This window comes from Chionomys nivalis, chromosome 6 (genome assembly GCF_950005125.1).
Source record: "Chionomys nivalis chromosome 6, mChiNiv1.1, whole genome shotgun sequence".
Classification (NCBI taxonomy): Eukaryota; Metazoa; Chordata; class Mammalia; order Rodentia; family Cricetidae; genus Chionomys; species Chionomys nivalis.
Genome location: NC_080091.1, coordinates 16,016,318 through 16,032,940, shown reverse-complemented (window position 1 = coordinate 16,032,940; position 16,623 = coordinate 16,016,318). Strand labels below are relative to the sequence as shown.

General features: G+C 38.0%; 1 protein-coding gene across 1 annotated transcript; it reads left to right on the top strand.

Annotated features, from left to right (window-relative positions):
• Nucleotides 1–13,756: 13,756 nt before the first annotated feature.
• On the top strand, nucleotides 13,757–15,088 carry LOC130876577 (zinc finger and BTB domain-containing protein 26-like). Its single transcript, XM_057773182.1, is given in 1 exon segment — nucleotides 13,757–15,088. A coding segment is annotated over 1 exon segment (1,326 nt). The 5' UTR covers nucleotides 13,757–13,762.
• Nucleotides 15,089–16,623: the final 1,535 nt, after the last annotated feature.

Sequence of the window (16,623 nt, the reverse complement as noted above, 5' to 3'; positions counted from 1 at the left end):
TGTCCCCAGGTTTAACCCTTAACAGTGCAAAAATAAATGCAATTAGTTAATAGTTAATTCTTCATAATTATGTAGATTGGTTCATTCTGTAGGTCTTATTGGAAATATACAAGGCAGATTACATTTCATTCTAGAAAAAGTGTATATATACATGAACAAAGAGAACAGAGTAATGCTATTGGAAGCCAAAGTACAGGCTACTAATAAAGCCTTGTGTGATGTTTCTGACAAAAGGCAAATTTTTTAGCAAAATACCTCATATACATGAGCATTTTCACAGTAATGATAAATTAACCTGTTGATGGAGCTGCAGGCTGCATTCCTGCCGCCTGGCTCCTGGCCGCCTGGCTAGTTTATGCCCCAAAATAACGACACACAAATTGTATTCTTTTAAACACTGCTTGGCCCATTTCTATTAATGTGTGTAGCACCACAAGATGCACTTACCAGGAAGATTCTAGCCTACGTCCATGCTGGGTCGGAGCTTCACCCGTCTGCTCTGGAGATGAGAGCGGCCTGGCAACTGAGCTCACTTCCTCTTCCTCCCAGCATTCTGTTCTGTTTATTCCATCCACCTATGTTCTAACCTATTGGGCCAAGCAGTTTTTTTATTAATTAACCAATGACCTTCCTCCATCATTGACCAAGATAAACAGAGGGTTTGTTGATGTTGCTGTTGTTTTCTTGGTTTTTGTTTGGTTTTGGGTTTGTTTTTCTCTGATCCTTTTTGCATATTTTCAAATTCTGAAAGTGTAAGAGGCAATTAGTCAGAAGGAAAAGTCTTCCACTAGATAGGTGCTTTGGGGACTAATGTTGAGACTTCTCAAGAGTACAACAACTCTTCTAAGCATGAAACAATTTATAAAAATGCTAATTTATTTTTTCAGAAATTAACTAATGTCTGCTTACAGGCAAAAAGTAGCATTGCATAACACGAAGTTTGGAGCTGTGGAAATTTTATTGATGAGATAAGGATATCTAATATTAGCTCTATAGTTATTATTACTCTATTAAGTGATTTTTTTATTGAAACAATTTCTGCCTCCTCCCCACCTCCCATTTCCCTCCTCCTGCTCTCACTCCTGTCCCCCTAATTCCACTACTCTCCTCCTCTCTCCAGTCCTCTCCCCCTCCCACCACTCCATGCCCCCTCCCTCTCCAGTCTGAAGAGCAGTGCAGATTCCCTGCCCTGTGGGAAGTCCAAGGTCCTCTCCCCTCCATCCAGGTCCAGGAAGGTAAGCATCCAAACAGGATAGGCTCCCACAAAGCCAATTCCTGAAGTAGGATCGAAACCTAGTGCCATTGTCCTTGGATTCTCATCAGCCTTCATTGTCCGCCATGTTCAGAGAGTCCGGTTTATCCCATGCTTATTCAGTCCCAGTCCAGCTGGTCTTAGTGAGCTCCCAATAGATCAGCTCCACTGTCACAGTGGGTGGGTGCACCCCTCACAATCCTGACTTCCTTGCTCATGTTCTCCCTCCTTCTGTTCCTCATTAGGACCTTGGGAGCTCAGTCCGGTGCTCCAATGTGGGTCTCTGTCACTATCGCCATCCGTTGCCTGATGAAGGTTCTAAGGTGATATACAAGATATTCATCAGTATAGCTATAGGATAGGGTCATTTCAGGTTCCCTCTCCTCAGTTGCCCAAGGTATTAGCTGGGGATATCTCCTTGGACACCTGCCAGCCCTTCTAGAGTCACGTCTCTTGCCAACCCTAAGATGGCTCCCTTAATTAGGATATATACTTCCCTGCTCCCCTATCCACCCTTCCTTTATCCCAACCATCCCATTCCCCCAAGCTCCCCCCATCCTCCCCTTCTCACTTTTCTCACCCCATTTCCCCTTACCCCCATCCCACCCCCACGTTCCCAGTTTATGGCCGGCAATCTTGACTACTTCCCATATCCAGGCGTATGACTATATGTTTTTCTTTGAGTTCACCTTCTTATTTTGCTTCCCTAGGATCACAATTATAGGCTCAATGTCCTTTATAGTTAGAAACCAAGTATGAGTGAGTACATCCCATGTTCATCTTTTTGGGTCTGGGTTACCTCACTCAGGATTGTGTTTTCTATTTCCATCCATTTGCTGATATAGATATGAATAATTTTCATTGGTATAGATTTTAAGATCAATTTTGTTATATATGTATATATATATATGTATGTATGTATTTCTGCTCTTGATTAAGGTATTAGTGTAGTTCATTTAAAAATGTAATGCATAATTAGGAAATATAGGTTGCTAATGGATAATCATAGATAATAGTAAAGCTTGTAATCATGTTAGATTTTCTGGATATATAGAGATATATTTCATTTAGATAGGCATTCTTCATATCTTTCAAAGACTGCAGAATATGGCATTTAAAATATTTTAATAACTTAGGGCTTTTCATAACAATGAGACATGTCTGCTCCTGGCAGCACCAATCTACTTCAAGAGAAAGATGGGCACTGAAGAGGCTCCTTAAAGAGTTTGATAGCCATTTGGGCAAGAAACTGCTCTTGCCTGGACTGTTGCATAAACTGGACACAAAGAATCTGCAGAGAGAGGACTATTGAATTTGCCTAAAGGTGAGATGGTCTTTCGGGGTTCCTGACTCATGAAAGAGTCTGTGAGACATTCTGCAGGACACAGCAGATAGTGACTGAATTGTCTTTGGAATTTCCTGCTTCATGAAAATGTCTGCTGGATACTATGGGTCTGTAGGCCGAAGATGGATGTCCCAATGGTACAAAAGAACTTTGGGTGACTGTCCAGGCAACAAGATGTCTCTGTCATTTCTAGAGTTTTGGAAGTTGCTTACTTCTTGTTTGCTTAGGTAATATTATATCCTTCTGGAGTCTTTGATGGAGTTGAAGAATAAATAGATAGTTATAGTTTTCCTTAGTTATGATAAAAGATAAAGTAGATATAAATATTGTAACTGTAATTCTTGCTTGATAACTGTTTTGTTATATGTAATTTTACTATGTTAAAGTTAAAGTCTTTCTTTTTTGTTTAAACAGAAAAAGGGGAAATGATGGAGGTGGGTCTTGTATTAATCTTTTGCTTTCATTGGTTAATTAATAAAGAAACAGCCTAGGCCCATTTGATAGGCCAACCCTTAGGTGGGTGGAGTAAACAGAACAGAATGCTGGGAGAAAGAAGCCGAGTAAGTGCGTCTAGTTTCTTGAGTTCTTTATATATTTTGAGATCAGACCTTTGTCTGTTGCAGGGTTGGTGATCTTCTCCCATTCAGTAGGTTGCCTTTTTGTCTTAATGACAGTGTCCTTTGCTTTACAGAAGTTTCTCAGTTTCAGGAGGTCCCATTTATTCAATGTTACGCTTAATGTCTGTGCTGCTGGGGGTATACGTAGGAAATGATCTTCTGTGCCCATAAGTTGTAGAGTACTTCCCACTTGCTCTTCTATCAGGTTCATTGTGTTCAGATTGATATTGAGGTCTTTGATCCATTTGGACTTGAATTTTTTGCATGGTGATAGATATGGATCTATTTTCATTTTTCTACAGGTTGACATCCAATAATGCCAGCACCATTTGTTGAAGATGTTCTCTATCTTCCATTGTAAACTTTTAGCTCCTTTATCAAAAATCAGGTGTTCATAGGATTAAGGGTTAAAATCCGGGTCTTCTATTTGATTCCAATGGTCGACTTCTCTGTTTTTATGCCAATACCAAGCTGTTTTCAATACTGTAGCTCTGTAATAGAGTTTGAAGTCAGGGATGGTAATACCTCCAGAAGTTCCTTTATTGCATAAGATTGTTTTTGCTATCCTGGGTTTTTTGTTTTTCCATATAAAGTTGATTATTGTCCTCTCGAGATCTGTGAAGAATTTTGATGGGATTTTAATGGGGATTGCATTGAATCTATAAATTGCCCTTGGTAGAATTGCATTTTTACTATGTTGTTCCTCCCAATCCAAGAGCAAGGGAGATCCTTCCATTTTCTGGTATCCTCCTCAATTTCTTTCTTCAAAGACTTAAAGTTCTTGTCAAATAGATCCTTCAATTCTTTGGTTAGAGTTACCCCAAGATATTTTATGCTATTTGTGGCTATCGTGAAAGGTGATGCTTCTCTGATTTCCCTCTCTGCATCCTTATCCTTTGTGTATAGGAGGGCAACTGATTTTTTGGAGTTGATCTTGTATCCTGCCACGCTACTAAAGGCGTTTATCAGCTGTAGGAGTTTTTTGCTGGAGTTTTTGGGGTCGCTTATGTACACTATCATATCATCTGCAAATAACGAAAGTTTAACTTCTTCCTTTCCAATTTGAATCCCTTTGATCCTCTTATGTTGTCTTATTGCTATTGCTAGAACTTCAAGCAATATATTGAAGATGTATTGAGAGAGTGGACAACCTTATCGTGTTCCTGATTTGAGTGGGATGGCTTTGAATTTCTCTCCGTTTAGTTTGATATTAGCTGACGGCTTGCTGTAAATAGCTTTTATTATATTTAGGTATGACCCTTGTATCCCTAATCTCTCTAAGACCTTTATCATAAAGGGATGTTGAATTTTGTTTAATGCTTTTTCAGCATCTAATGAAATGATCATATGTTTTTTTCTTTCAGTTTACTTGTATGCTGGATTACATTGATAGATTTGCATATGTTAAACCAGCCCTGCATTCCTGGGATGAAGCCTACTTCATCATAATGGATAATTTTTCTAATGTGTTCTTGGATTCGGTTTGCCAGTATTTTATTGAGGATTTTCGCATTGATGTTCATGAGTGAGATTGGTCTGTAATTCTCTTTCTTGGTTGAGTCTTTGTGTGTTTTCGGTGTCAGGGTAACTGTAGCTTTATAAAAGGAATTTGGTAATGACTTTTCTGTTTCTATATTGTGAAATACATTAAGGAGTATAGGTATTAGGTCTTCTTGGAAGTTCTGAGAGAATTCTGCATTGAAACAGTCTGGGCCTGGACTTTTTTGGTAGGGAGGTTTTTGATAACAACTTCTAATTCTTCGTGATTAACAGGTCTATTTAGATTGTTCACCTGGTCCCGGTTTAACTTTGGTATATGGTACTTATATAAAAAAGTGTCCATTTCTTTTACATTTTCCAATTTTGTGGCATACAGGTTTTTGTAGTAAGATCTAATGATTCTTTAAATTTCCTCTGTGTCTGTGGTTATATCCCCCTTTCATTTCTGTTCTTGTTAATTTGTGTATTCTCTCTCCACCATTTGATTAGTTTGGATAGGGGTTTATCAATCTTGTTGATTTTCTCCAAGAACCAGGTTTTTGTTTCACTGATTCTTTTTATTGTTTTCTGTGTTTCTGTTTTGTTGATTTTAGCCCTCAGTTTGATTATTTCCAGTCTTCTACTCCTCCTTGGTAAGTCTGCTTCTTTTTTATCTAGAGCTTTCAGGTGGACTGTTAAGTCTCCAATGTGTGCTTTCTCCATTTTCCTTAAGTGGTCACTTAGTGCTATGAACTTCCTCTTACCTCTGCTTTCATAGTGTCCAACAGGTTTGAGTATGTTGAGTCTTCATTTTCATTGAATTCAAGAAAGACTTTAATTTCTTTCTTTATTTCTTCCTTCATCCAGGTGTGTGGTTCAGTAGTTGACTGTCTAGTTTCCATGAGTTTGTAGGCTTTCTGGGCATAGCATTGTTGTTGAATTGTAACTTTAATCCATGGTGATCTGATAAGACACAGGTGGTTACTAATATTTTTTTTTGTAACTGGGGAAGTTTGCTTTGTTACCAAGTATGTGGTCAGTTTTCGAGAAGGTTCCATGAGCTGCAGCAAGGAAGTGTATTCTTTCCTATTTAGGTGGAATCTTCTATAGATGTTTGTTAAGTCCATTTGATTCATTACTTCCATTAATTCTCTTATTTCTCTGTTAGGTTTCTGTCTGATTGACCTGTCCATTGGTGATAGAGGAGTGTTGAAGTCTCCTACTATTAGTGTGTGTGTGGTTTGATGACTGTTGAGTTTTAGTAATGTTTCTTTTACATAAGTGGGTGTTTTAATATTAGGGGCATAGATATTCAGGATTGAGACTTCATCCTGATGAACTGTTCCTGTTAGGAGTAGAAAATGTCCCTCTCCATCTCTTCTGATTGATTTTAGTTTGAAGTCAACTTTGTTAGAAGTTAGTATGGCCACACCTGCTTTTTTCTTAGGTCCATTTGCTTGATTAAACTTTTCCCAGCCCTTTACTCTGAGTATATGTCTGTCTTTGTGGTTGAGGTGAGTTTCCTGTAAACAGCAGAATGTTGGATCCTGTTTTCATATCCAATCTTTTAGTCTGTGCTTTTATAGGTGAGTTGAGTCCATTGTTATTAAGTGATATTAATGACCATTGGTTGTTAACTCCAGTCATTTTTTCTTTTTTTGGTGGTAGAGTTTGTGTGTTTCCCTTCTTTGAGTTGTGCTGGTGAGGGGTCATTAGATGTCTAAGTTATTGTGGGTATTGTTGGACTCCTTGGGTTGTAATTTTCCTTCTATTACTATCTGTAAGGCTGGATTTGTGACTACATATTGTTTAAATTTGTTTTTATCCTGGAAAATTTTGTCTTCTCCATTTATAGTGAACAAAAGCTTGGCTGGGTATAATAGTCTGGGCTTGTATCCCTGTTCTCTTAGTTTCTGCAGTACATCTATCCAGGACCTTCTGGCTTTCATGGTTTCCATAGAGAGGTCAGATGTAAGTCTGATAGGTTTACCTTTATAAGTAACTTGACCTTTTTCCTTTGCAGCTCTTAATATTCTTTCTTTATTCTGTATTTTTTGTGTTTTGATTTTATATGGCAAGGAGATTTTTTTTTGATCCAGTCTATTCAGTGTTCTGTATGCTTCTTGATCCTTTAAAGGAATATCTTTCTTTAGGTTGGGAAAGTTTTCTTCTCTAATTTTATTAAATATATTTTCTGGACCGTTGAGCTGTACTTCTCCTTCTTCTAATACTATTATTCTTAGGTTTGGTTTTTCATTGTGTCCCAGATTTCCTGAATGTTTTCTGATGAGAGTTTGTTGGATTTGCTGTTTTCTTTGATCAGTGTGTTTATTTTCTCTATGGTATCTCAGTGTCTGAGATTCTTTCTTCTATCTCTTGTAATCTGTTGGTAGTATTTGTCTCTGTAGTTCCTGTTCATTTACTGAGATTTTCCATCTCCATCCTTCCCTCGGTTTGAATTTTCTTCATTACTTCCATTTCATTCTTCAAGTCTTGAACTGTTTCCCTTACCTGTTTGATTGCTTTTTCTTGTTTCTCTTGGTTTTCTTGGGTATCTTTGAGATATTTATTCATTTCCTCTACCTTTTTGTTTGTCATCTCTATTTCTTTATGGCAGTTTTCACCTCTTATTTAAGGTTCTCTATTATTTTCATATAGTTCAGTTTAGAGTAGATTTCTTCTATTTCTTCTGGAGTAGGGTGTTCAATTCTTCTTGTTTCGGGATCCCTGGATTCTGGTGATGTCATGTTGCCTTTCAGGTTGTTGGAGGAGTTCTTACATTGGTGCCTGCCCATCTCTTCCTTCAAATGGAGCCAAGAGAGGCCTGGTGTTTTGGTCAGGTCTTTGCTGTGACTGAATATCTGGGTGGATCTCCTCAGTGTAGAAGCAGAAACCGTTCCCTTCCAGATGGAACTCCTCAGCACCGAAACAGGGACGCCTGGTAGCCCAATGACCAGCGGACAAAATGGCAAACTTGGGGGTCAGGGTGGGGTTGAGTAGAATGCAGGAGAGCCTGTAGCACAAGCTGAAGGTGCCTGCTCTCCCTTGCAGGGGACCTTGAGGCCTCCCTGGTAGGCAGGCACTCACCGCTCTGGCTGGGTAGCCTTAGTGTAGGATTGGGAAACTGTTCTTGAGCAAAGGACCTAGCAGACAGCAGGGCAGGCTGGAGGGGGAGGGGCTAGGGGTCTGGGTCCTGTGTAGGAAAGACAGCCCTGCAGCAGGAGCTGGGGAAAGGGGTTTATGCTCTCTTCTGGGACAAGCTGCCCCTGGATAGCACACACTCACCCGTCCAGATGGAACTCCTCAGCACCTAAACAGGGATGCCCGGTAGCTCAATGAGCCATGGACAAAAGGAATAATGTGGGGGCAGGGCGGGGTCGAGTAGAACACAGGAGAGCCTACAGCACAAGCTGAAGGTGCCTGCACTCCCTTGTGGGGGACCTTGAGCTATTAAGTGATTGTTAAGCAATAAATAATTTGTTGGTTCTTGGTGCTAGGAAGGAAACTCATGAAATTATAAATCCAATTTACTTTCATTCTAGATAAACCAGTCTCTGTGAGCTGATCTGTGCACTACTTCCTTGATTCTGTGGACTGCAAAGCATTCATGAAATTTACTGAGGTAGACTTGGAAAACTTCCTGGTATAAGCAACATGAATAATCCACCTTCATTTCAGAATTTAATTTATTGTATTATTATAATACATTACTCAAATATGTTGTTTTCACTAATATAACAGGTTAAACAAACACATTAAATCTAAGAGAAAATATCAAGGTGTTATAGCAAGAGATGTTTTATTAAAATAATTACTTTTCATTATGCTATATAATAAGAAGGGCAATGTTGATTTAAAATTAGTTATATAATTGCCAATAATGTCTGGCATAAAGGAAAGTTTTTAAAACAAGGAGAACCTGGAAAAATTGCTCATCTAATATAACAGTGTAGGAGTGAATTGGTAGCCATTGTCTCTTCATCACATTCTTTTTACTTCAGTTTCAAATTCAAAGGGTGAGGTGAAGGGGAAACTTAATATACATTATATGAAAAAAAAATCTATTTCCAAAAAAATGAAAAATAGAAAAAAGAAGTCTTTGTCAAAATGACTGGGTTTTTTTGTTGTTGTTGCTGTTTCCTTTTGTTTTTTGCTCTGTAGAAGCTTTTCCGTTTCTTGGGATCCCATCTATTAACTGTTGGTCATAGTGCCTGTGCTAATAGTGTTCTGTTCAGAAAAATCTCCTATGCCAATGAGTTCTAGGCTGTTCCCCATTTCTCTTGTATCAGGTTCAGTGAATCTGCTTTTATGTTGAGGTCTTTGATCTCTTTGGACTTGAGTTTTCTGTAGTTTTGTATCTATTTGCATTCTTTTATGCAGTCACCCAGTTTGGCCAGCATCATGTGCTGAAGATGCTGTCTTTTATCCAGTGTCTATCTCTGGCCTCTTTATCAAAAATAAGGTCTCTATAGTTGTGTGAATTTTCATCTTGGTCTTTGTTTAGAACCATTGATCAACCAGTATGTTTTGGTGTCAACATTATTCTGTTTTTATTACTGTATCTCTGTAGTGAAACTTGAAATTTGGGAGAGTGATACCTCAAGTAGTCTATTTATTTTTCAGAATTGTTTTAGCTAACCTAGATTTTTGTATTTCCATATGAAGTTTAAATTTTCTTCTGATGTTCTGGGAAGAATTATGTTGGAATTTTGATGGGGGTTGCATTAAATCTGAAGATTACTTTTGTTAAGATGGCATGCAAACCCATGTGCATAGGAGATATTTCCATCTTCTGATATCTTCTTCAATTTTTTTCTCCAAATCTTGAAGTTTTTAATCATACAAATCTTGTACTTGCTTGGTTAGGTTTACCCCAAGATAATTAATATTATTTGTGGCTATCTAGAAAGGTACTTTTTCTCTTATTTCATTCTCAGTCTATTTGTCTTTTGTATATAGAAGGGATACCTACCCTTGAGAGTATCTTGTATCTAGATACTTTACTGAAAGTGATCATAGCTGTTTTCTGGTGGAATTTTTTCACACATACACACACACATGTATATTAGCATATCATCTGCAAATATAGAAACTTTGACTTCTTCCTTTCCAATGTGTCTTCCCTTAATCTCCTTCAGTTGTTTAATTGCTCTAGCTAAGACTTCAAGTAATAAATTAAGTATGGAAAGAGTGGAAAACTTTGTCATTCTTGATTTTAGTAAAATTGATTTGGGTTTCTGGCCATTTAAGTCAATTTTGGCTATTGTCTTACTGCCTTTTCTATGGTATCTCTAATTTCTCCAGGGCTTTTTCATGAAGGGTGCTAGAATTTGTCAATGGCTATGATATTTCTATTAAATGAGATGATGATGAGGCCCCTGTCTTTCAGTTTATTTATATAGTGAATTACATTTATCAACTTGAAAATATTGAACCATCTATGCACCTCTAGGAAAAAGCCTACTTGATCATGGTGGATGATCTTTTTGATATGTTCTTGGATTTGGTTTGCTAGTATTTTAGTATTTTACATTGTTTTCCTGAAATTGGATTGTATATGTTTCTTTGTTGGGTTTTTATGTGATTCTGGTAGGTGTGGCTTCATAAATGGATGGAACAAATTTCTGTTTTTGTATTGTTGGTTAATTTGACGGTTATTGGCATTGATATTTTTTATATTCTAGTAGAATTCTTTACTAAAACCACATGTCTCTGTTTTTTGTTTGTTTGGGAGACATTCAATGACTGTTTCTATATTTTGCTAGTGGTTAACAATCTTTTTAAATTGGTTATTTGAACTTGATTTAACTTCGGTAAGTAGTACCTTTTGAGAAAATTATCAGCTTCTTTTAGAATTTTAAAATTTTGAAGAGTAAAATCTTTTGATTTTCTGAATTTCCTTGATAACTGTTGTTAAGCCTATGTTTTCATTTCTGCTTTTGTTAATTTGGAAATTCTCTCTCTACTGTTTTATTACTTTGGATAAGGTTTTGTCAATCTTACTGACTTTCTCAAACAAGCAAGTTTCCTTTCATTAACTCTTTGTATTGATTTTGTCACTTCTATTTCATTGATTTTATCCCTGAGATTGATGATTTCTAGCCATCTACTTCTTCTGATTATTTCTTGCCATCCACTTCTTCTGGATGTGATTTCTTCTTTTTGTTCTTGAGCTTCCATGTTTCCAGTTTTTTTTTTTTAATGTAGGCATTCAGTACCTATTAGAACTGCCTTTGTTTTGACCCATAAGTTGGGTATGATATGCATTCATCTTTGATAAACTCTAAATAGTTTTTTTAAATTTTTTTCTTAATTTCAATCTTGACACAGTAGTCATTCAGTAGAGAGTTGTTCATTCTACAATCACTTTGTAAGTTTTCAGTTGTTGATATTCAGCCTTAACCTATGGTCATCAGATAGAATGAAGGGTGTCATTTCTATTTTCTTGAGTCTGTTGAGACTTGTTTTGTGTCCAAGTATGTGATCAATTTTGGAGAGAATTCCATGAGTAGCTGGAAAGAAAGTATATTTCTTTTTGTTTGGATTAAATGTCCTGTAAATATCTGTTAGGTCCATTTGGTTTAGCTTCATTCAGTGAGCTCCAGCATTTCCCTGTTTAATTTTTGTCTGGATGACTAACCTACTGGCAAGAGTGGAGTCTCCTGCTATCAGTGTGTGAGGGTCAATATGTGATTTAATCTGTAGCAGAGTTTCTTTCACAAACTTAAGTGCACTTATGTTTGCAGCATAGATGGTAAGCCTTGCAATGTCCTCTTGGTAGATTTTTCCTTTGATGATTATATTGTGTTCTTCCCTATCCCTTCTGATTAGCTTTTGTTTGAAATCATTTTTTAATGGCCACATTAGTTTGTTCCATAGGTCAATTTGCTTAAAATATTTTTTTCACACTCTTTACTCTGAGGTGATGTCTAACCTTGATGAGTTGATGTCTTGCCTGTAAGAAACATGAATATTGCCTTTTTCTGTGTATGTCACTCCCTAGTTTTTTTTTAATTTATTTATTTAAAATAAATTCTGTGGATTTTGCTTCTGTAATTTGAATTTTTTAAAAAAAGAAGAGTAATGAATCCATTTTTTCTCATTCTTTCTGTTAGTCTATGTCTTTTTATTGGGTAATTGAGACTGACGATGTTGATAGATATGAATGACCAATAATTGCTGATTCCTGTTATTTTATTTTTGGGGGTGTGTGTGTATGTGTGTGTGGTTTCGTTCTTTTGACCTTAATGGTTTTTTATTATTTATTTCTTGCATTTTCTTGGATATATTAAACCTTTTTAGGTTGTGGTTCACCTCTTATCATCTTCTATAGAGTTTAATTTATAGATAGATACTGCTTAAATATAGTTTTATCATGGAATGTCATGATTTGTTATTGTATGGTAATTGAAACTTTTGATGGGTATAGTACTGTAGGCTGGCATTTGTTGTTTCTTAGATTCTACTTCTTCCTGGCCTTTCTAGCTTTTGGAGTCTCCATTGAGAAGTTAGTTGTAATTCTAAACAGTTCTACAGTTGTGTGTTACTTGGGATTTTGCCTACCCTTATGTACCAAGAGAACTATATTTTCTGGTGTTGTTTATTTGACGGTCTGTATGGTTTTTGGCATTTGATGGATATTTTCTCCTTTAAGTTAAGGGAGATTTCTTCTACGAGTTTGTGAAAAGTATTTTCTATGCCATTGACTTGTGTTTCTTCTCCATTATCTACTCTTCATCTACCATTACTCTCTAATATTGTCTTTTTATGGTGTCCCAAATTTCCTAGATATTGAGTGCTAGAGTTTTTTGTCTGTTTTAGTTTCATATTCAGCATTTTATTTGACAAAAGATTCCATTTCTTCTATCTTTTCTTCAATGTCTGGACATTTCTCGTCCATCTTTTGTATCCTACTAGTGACGATTGCCTCTGAACTTTTTGTTGGAGTTCCTAATTTTTCATTTCCAGATTTCCCATGGAGTACATTTTCTTTATTGATTCTATTTCAACTTTCGGTTCTTGAATGACTTATTTCATTTCCTTCCACTGTTTCTTTTTGTTTTCATACATTTCTTGAAGATAATAAATTGTTTCCTCTCTAAGGAACTTTATCATATCCAAAAAGACTGTTTTAAACTTTTTTACTTATGCTTCAGTTTTGTTGGAATATTCAAGGCCTGCTATGGTAGGGTTTCTAGTCTCTAGTGGAGACATAATGTTCTGGCTTTTATTGATGCTGCTTTTATTCTAGTCCTCTTAGTTTGGGAAGATTGTAGACTAGGTGGTACTATCTGATGATGTCTTTGTTAGGTGGGTGTTTTGTTCATTGGTTTCTGTTTCCTCCATGGTTCTTATGAGAGCATGGTGATTGTGTGTTACCTATAGGAAAATATTTATTTTTCATAATAAATATGGACACAAGGGCTTCCAGGTAAAATGTTTCTTGGTATTTGGACCTAAAACTTAGGAATAAGGAAGGGCTGGGTGTAGTGAGGGAGATTCACAAAAGGGAATGAATTGGAGTATTTCACCAGGATCTTCTTAGTTGGTCCCCTAGAATTGGGGACAGAAAATGAGGGGAAGTCACAGTAGAATGTTTGCTGAAGAGCTAGGTATGAAACACAGGGGCCCCGAGGGGCCGGAGCTCTAGACGGTGCCAGATCCAGATGGCGGCCTTGCCCCTCGGGTCTGTAAGTTCGGAGGCAAACGGAGAGCCGGGCTGGGGTGCGGGGTCTCTGGAAATGGAGCCCCCGTTGGGGATCTGGTTTGGCCGTGATCTGCCGTGGGATGCCAGTCGAGGTGCTGGTCTAGGCCCCGGGGGACTTAAGCCTTGGACCAGCCCGTGATGCATCCAACGCTCTTCCCCTTACCGAATGTGCAGTGGGGAGTCTCAGGATGCCCCAGGGACCGCCTCCTGGGACATTCTTCCTAGGACCCTGTGACTGGCCAGGACGCCAGACTCTGGCATTTTGTAAAAAGTGCTGGACTTGAGGCCAGCAGAAAACTGAACCGTAGGAGCTAGCCAAGGCAAGGCCTTCAGTGCCGACTGCGAGACTGCTGTCTGCCAAAATGTCTGAAAGATCAGATATCCTTCACTTCAAATTTGAAAATTATAGAGATTCAATGTTACAAAAAATGAGCAAATTAAGAGAAGAGAATAAATTTTGTGATGTTACGGTTCTCATAGATGATGTTGAGGTGCAGGGGCATAAAATTGTTTTTGCTGCAGGTTCCCCCTTCTTAAGAGACCAGTTTTTACTGAATGATTCCCAAGAGGTGGAAATCTCCATATTACAAAGTTCTGAAGTGGGGAGACAGTTGCTCTTATCGTGCTATAGTGGTGTGCTGGAATTCCCTGAGATGGAGCTGGTAAATTACCTGACTGCTGCGAGTTTTCTTCAGATGAGCCATATTATAGAACGGTGCACACAGGCTCTGTGGAAGTTTATAAAGCCAAAACAACCAATGGATAGTAAAGAGAGATGTGAACCACAATGTGCTTCTTCCCAATCGAAAGAACAGCAGGGAGATGCCAGAGGCTCTCCAAAACAGGACTTACTTTGTATTCATCCATCTGAAGACAGTATGGATATGGAGGACAGTGATATTCATATTGTTAAGGTAGAATCTATTGGGGATGTATCAGAGGTTAGAAGTAAAAAAGATCAGAACCAGTACATTTCTTCTGAACCCACTGCTTTTCATTCATCAGAACCCCAGCACTCCCTGATAAACTCAACTGTGGAAAACAGAGTAAGTGAACTAGACCAGAGCCATCTCCACAATTACGCACTCTCTTACACAGGCAATGATGACATCATCATGACCTCAAATGATGTTTTTGGGCCTAATATTCGAGGTGTAGACAAAGGCTTACAGTGGCATCACCAATGCCCAAAGTGTACCAGGGTGTTCTGTCACCTGGAGAACTACGCCAACCATTTAAAAATGCACAAACTCTTTATGTGTCTACTCTGCGGCAAGACTTTCACTCAGAAAGGCAATCTTCATCTACACATGCGTGTACATGCCAGAATTAAACCTTTCCAGTGTAAAATCTGTGGGAAAACCTTTTCTCAGAAGTGTTCCTTGCAGGACCATCTTAACCTTCACAGTGGAGATAAGCCCCATAAATGTAACTATTGTGACATGGTTTTTACACATAAGCCAGTTTTGAGGAAACACCTTAAATAGCTGCATGGCAAAAACAGCTTTGACAATGCCAATGAGAGGAACGTGCAAGACCTCACGGTGGATTTTGATTCTTTCGCTTGTACAACAGTCACAGACTCTAAAGGTTGTCAACCACAACCTGATGCAACACAGGTCCTGGATGCAGGTAAACTGACCCAAGCTGTCCTCAGCTTAAGGAGTGAGAGTACATGTGTAAACTGAAGAGGGGTCTAGTGCTCACAGCTAGAATTGACTGAGAGTGTGACAATAGTGCTAAGTCTTTTTAGACGTGGTTTAGATAGTTTCTTCTCCAAAGCCTCCAAGCAGGTGGTCATGGGTAAGCAGCAGCAGACCAGGCAACTCCCACTTGCAGTGGGTTTGCTTTTCTTTAGCCCTCTCCCAACTCTTTTATTTATTTTGTGATGTCTATTTTCCTTTTCTAAAAAATAATTCCATTTGTCTACCTAGTGTCAATACATGGCTTAGACTGACACTGTTCTAATTTTTTTACCGAGCACATCTGAAGGTACTAACAAATAACATCACCTATTTCCCACCAATAGATGCTGTACTTAGAAAAGTTCACACTTTTCGTTGAGGGAAATGAGGCTGGGATATAAGGTGATACTGATGTTGAACTAAATATGTGATAGAGCCTCTGTCCATTGTGGTTCATCTAAAACTGATGAGTGAGTCTGCTTCCTACCATTTGTACTTTTTGTTTGGAGCTGCTATGAAGAAGTATGTCGGTTTGTACTTTAAACACTAACACAGCCCACTGAATTGTTCTCATAACCCAGAATACAATTCTTTCAGCAACATCTTCCCACTGTGGAGAGGATAATCAACAGATAATAGAAGTATAATAAAAGAACAGTGGGCACATGGAAGGTTTCCCAAACAAGGGACCAGCTGTTTACTTATGTACCTTGTTGATGCTCTTATAATTGGAAGTGCTTTGGGCGTATTTAAATGAGCTAAAGAATAATGAATGGGGGCCAGGCGGTGGTGGCGCATGCCTTTAATCCCAGCACTCGGGAGGCAGAGGCAGGCAGATCTCTGTGAGTTCGAGACCAGCCTGGTCTACAAGAGCTAGTTCCAGGACAGGCTACAAAACCACAGAGAAACCCTGTCTCGAAAAACCAAAAAAAAAAAAAAAAAAGGATAATGAATGGCCTCTATAGAAATAGACTATATTGGAGTCTGACCTGTATATCAGAGTTTATTTCATAAGAAAGGTGAGTTTAGCCATCCCTTTTGTGCTGTGCACAGTATCTCCCAGTTCTCCTTTTCTTGTATACCTTCATCTTGAAAACATGAAAGAAAATTAAGTGTTATACAGAAGACAACCAGAAGTTTTGCTTTTAGATAGTCTTAGAGATACACTGTCTACTTTGCCACCTTTCATAGATGGTCTTGAAGGATGGAAAAAACAATTCTTTATTCTAAGTACATTTCACACATAATTTTGAGATTGCTTCTGACCCAAGGGTCACAGTAAGGTGTAGGATTGCTAGAGAATGTAGAAACTCTTACAAGATTGTTTATACTATCTCTGTCATTTTAAGTAGGAGCATTCAGAGTCAGATAGCCTGGCCACCACTGACCAAAAAAAAAAAAAAAGATACACCTGACTAAATATGAATGAATGTTCCCATGCCTCTCCTGCTATACCTTGGCTTTAAAAGATGGTGAACAATAGTGTGTTAACAGAAATTTTCTAGTTTTGCTTCACTAATGTATATCCCTTTTAGCTT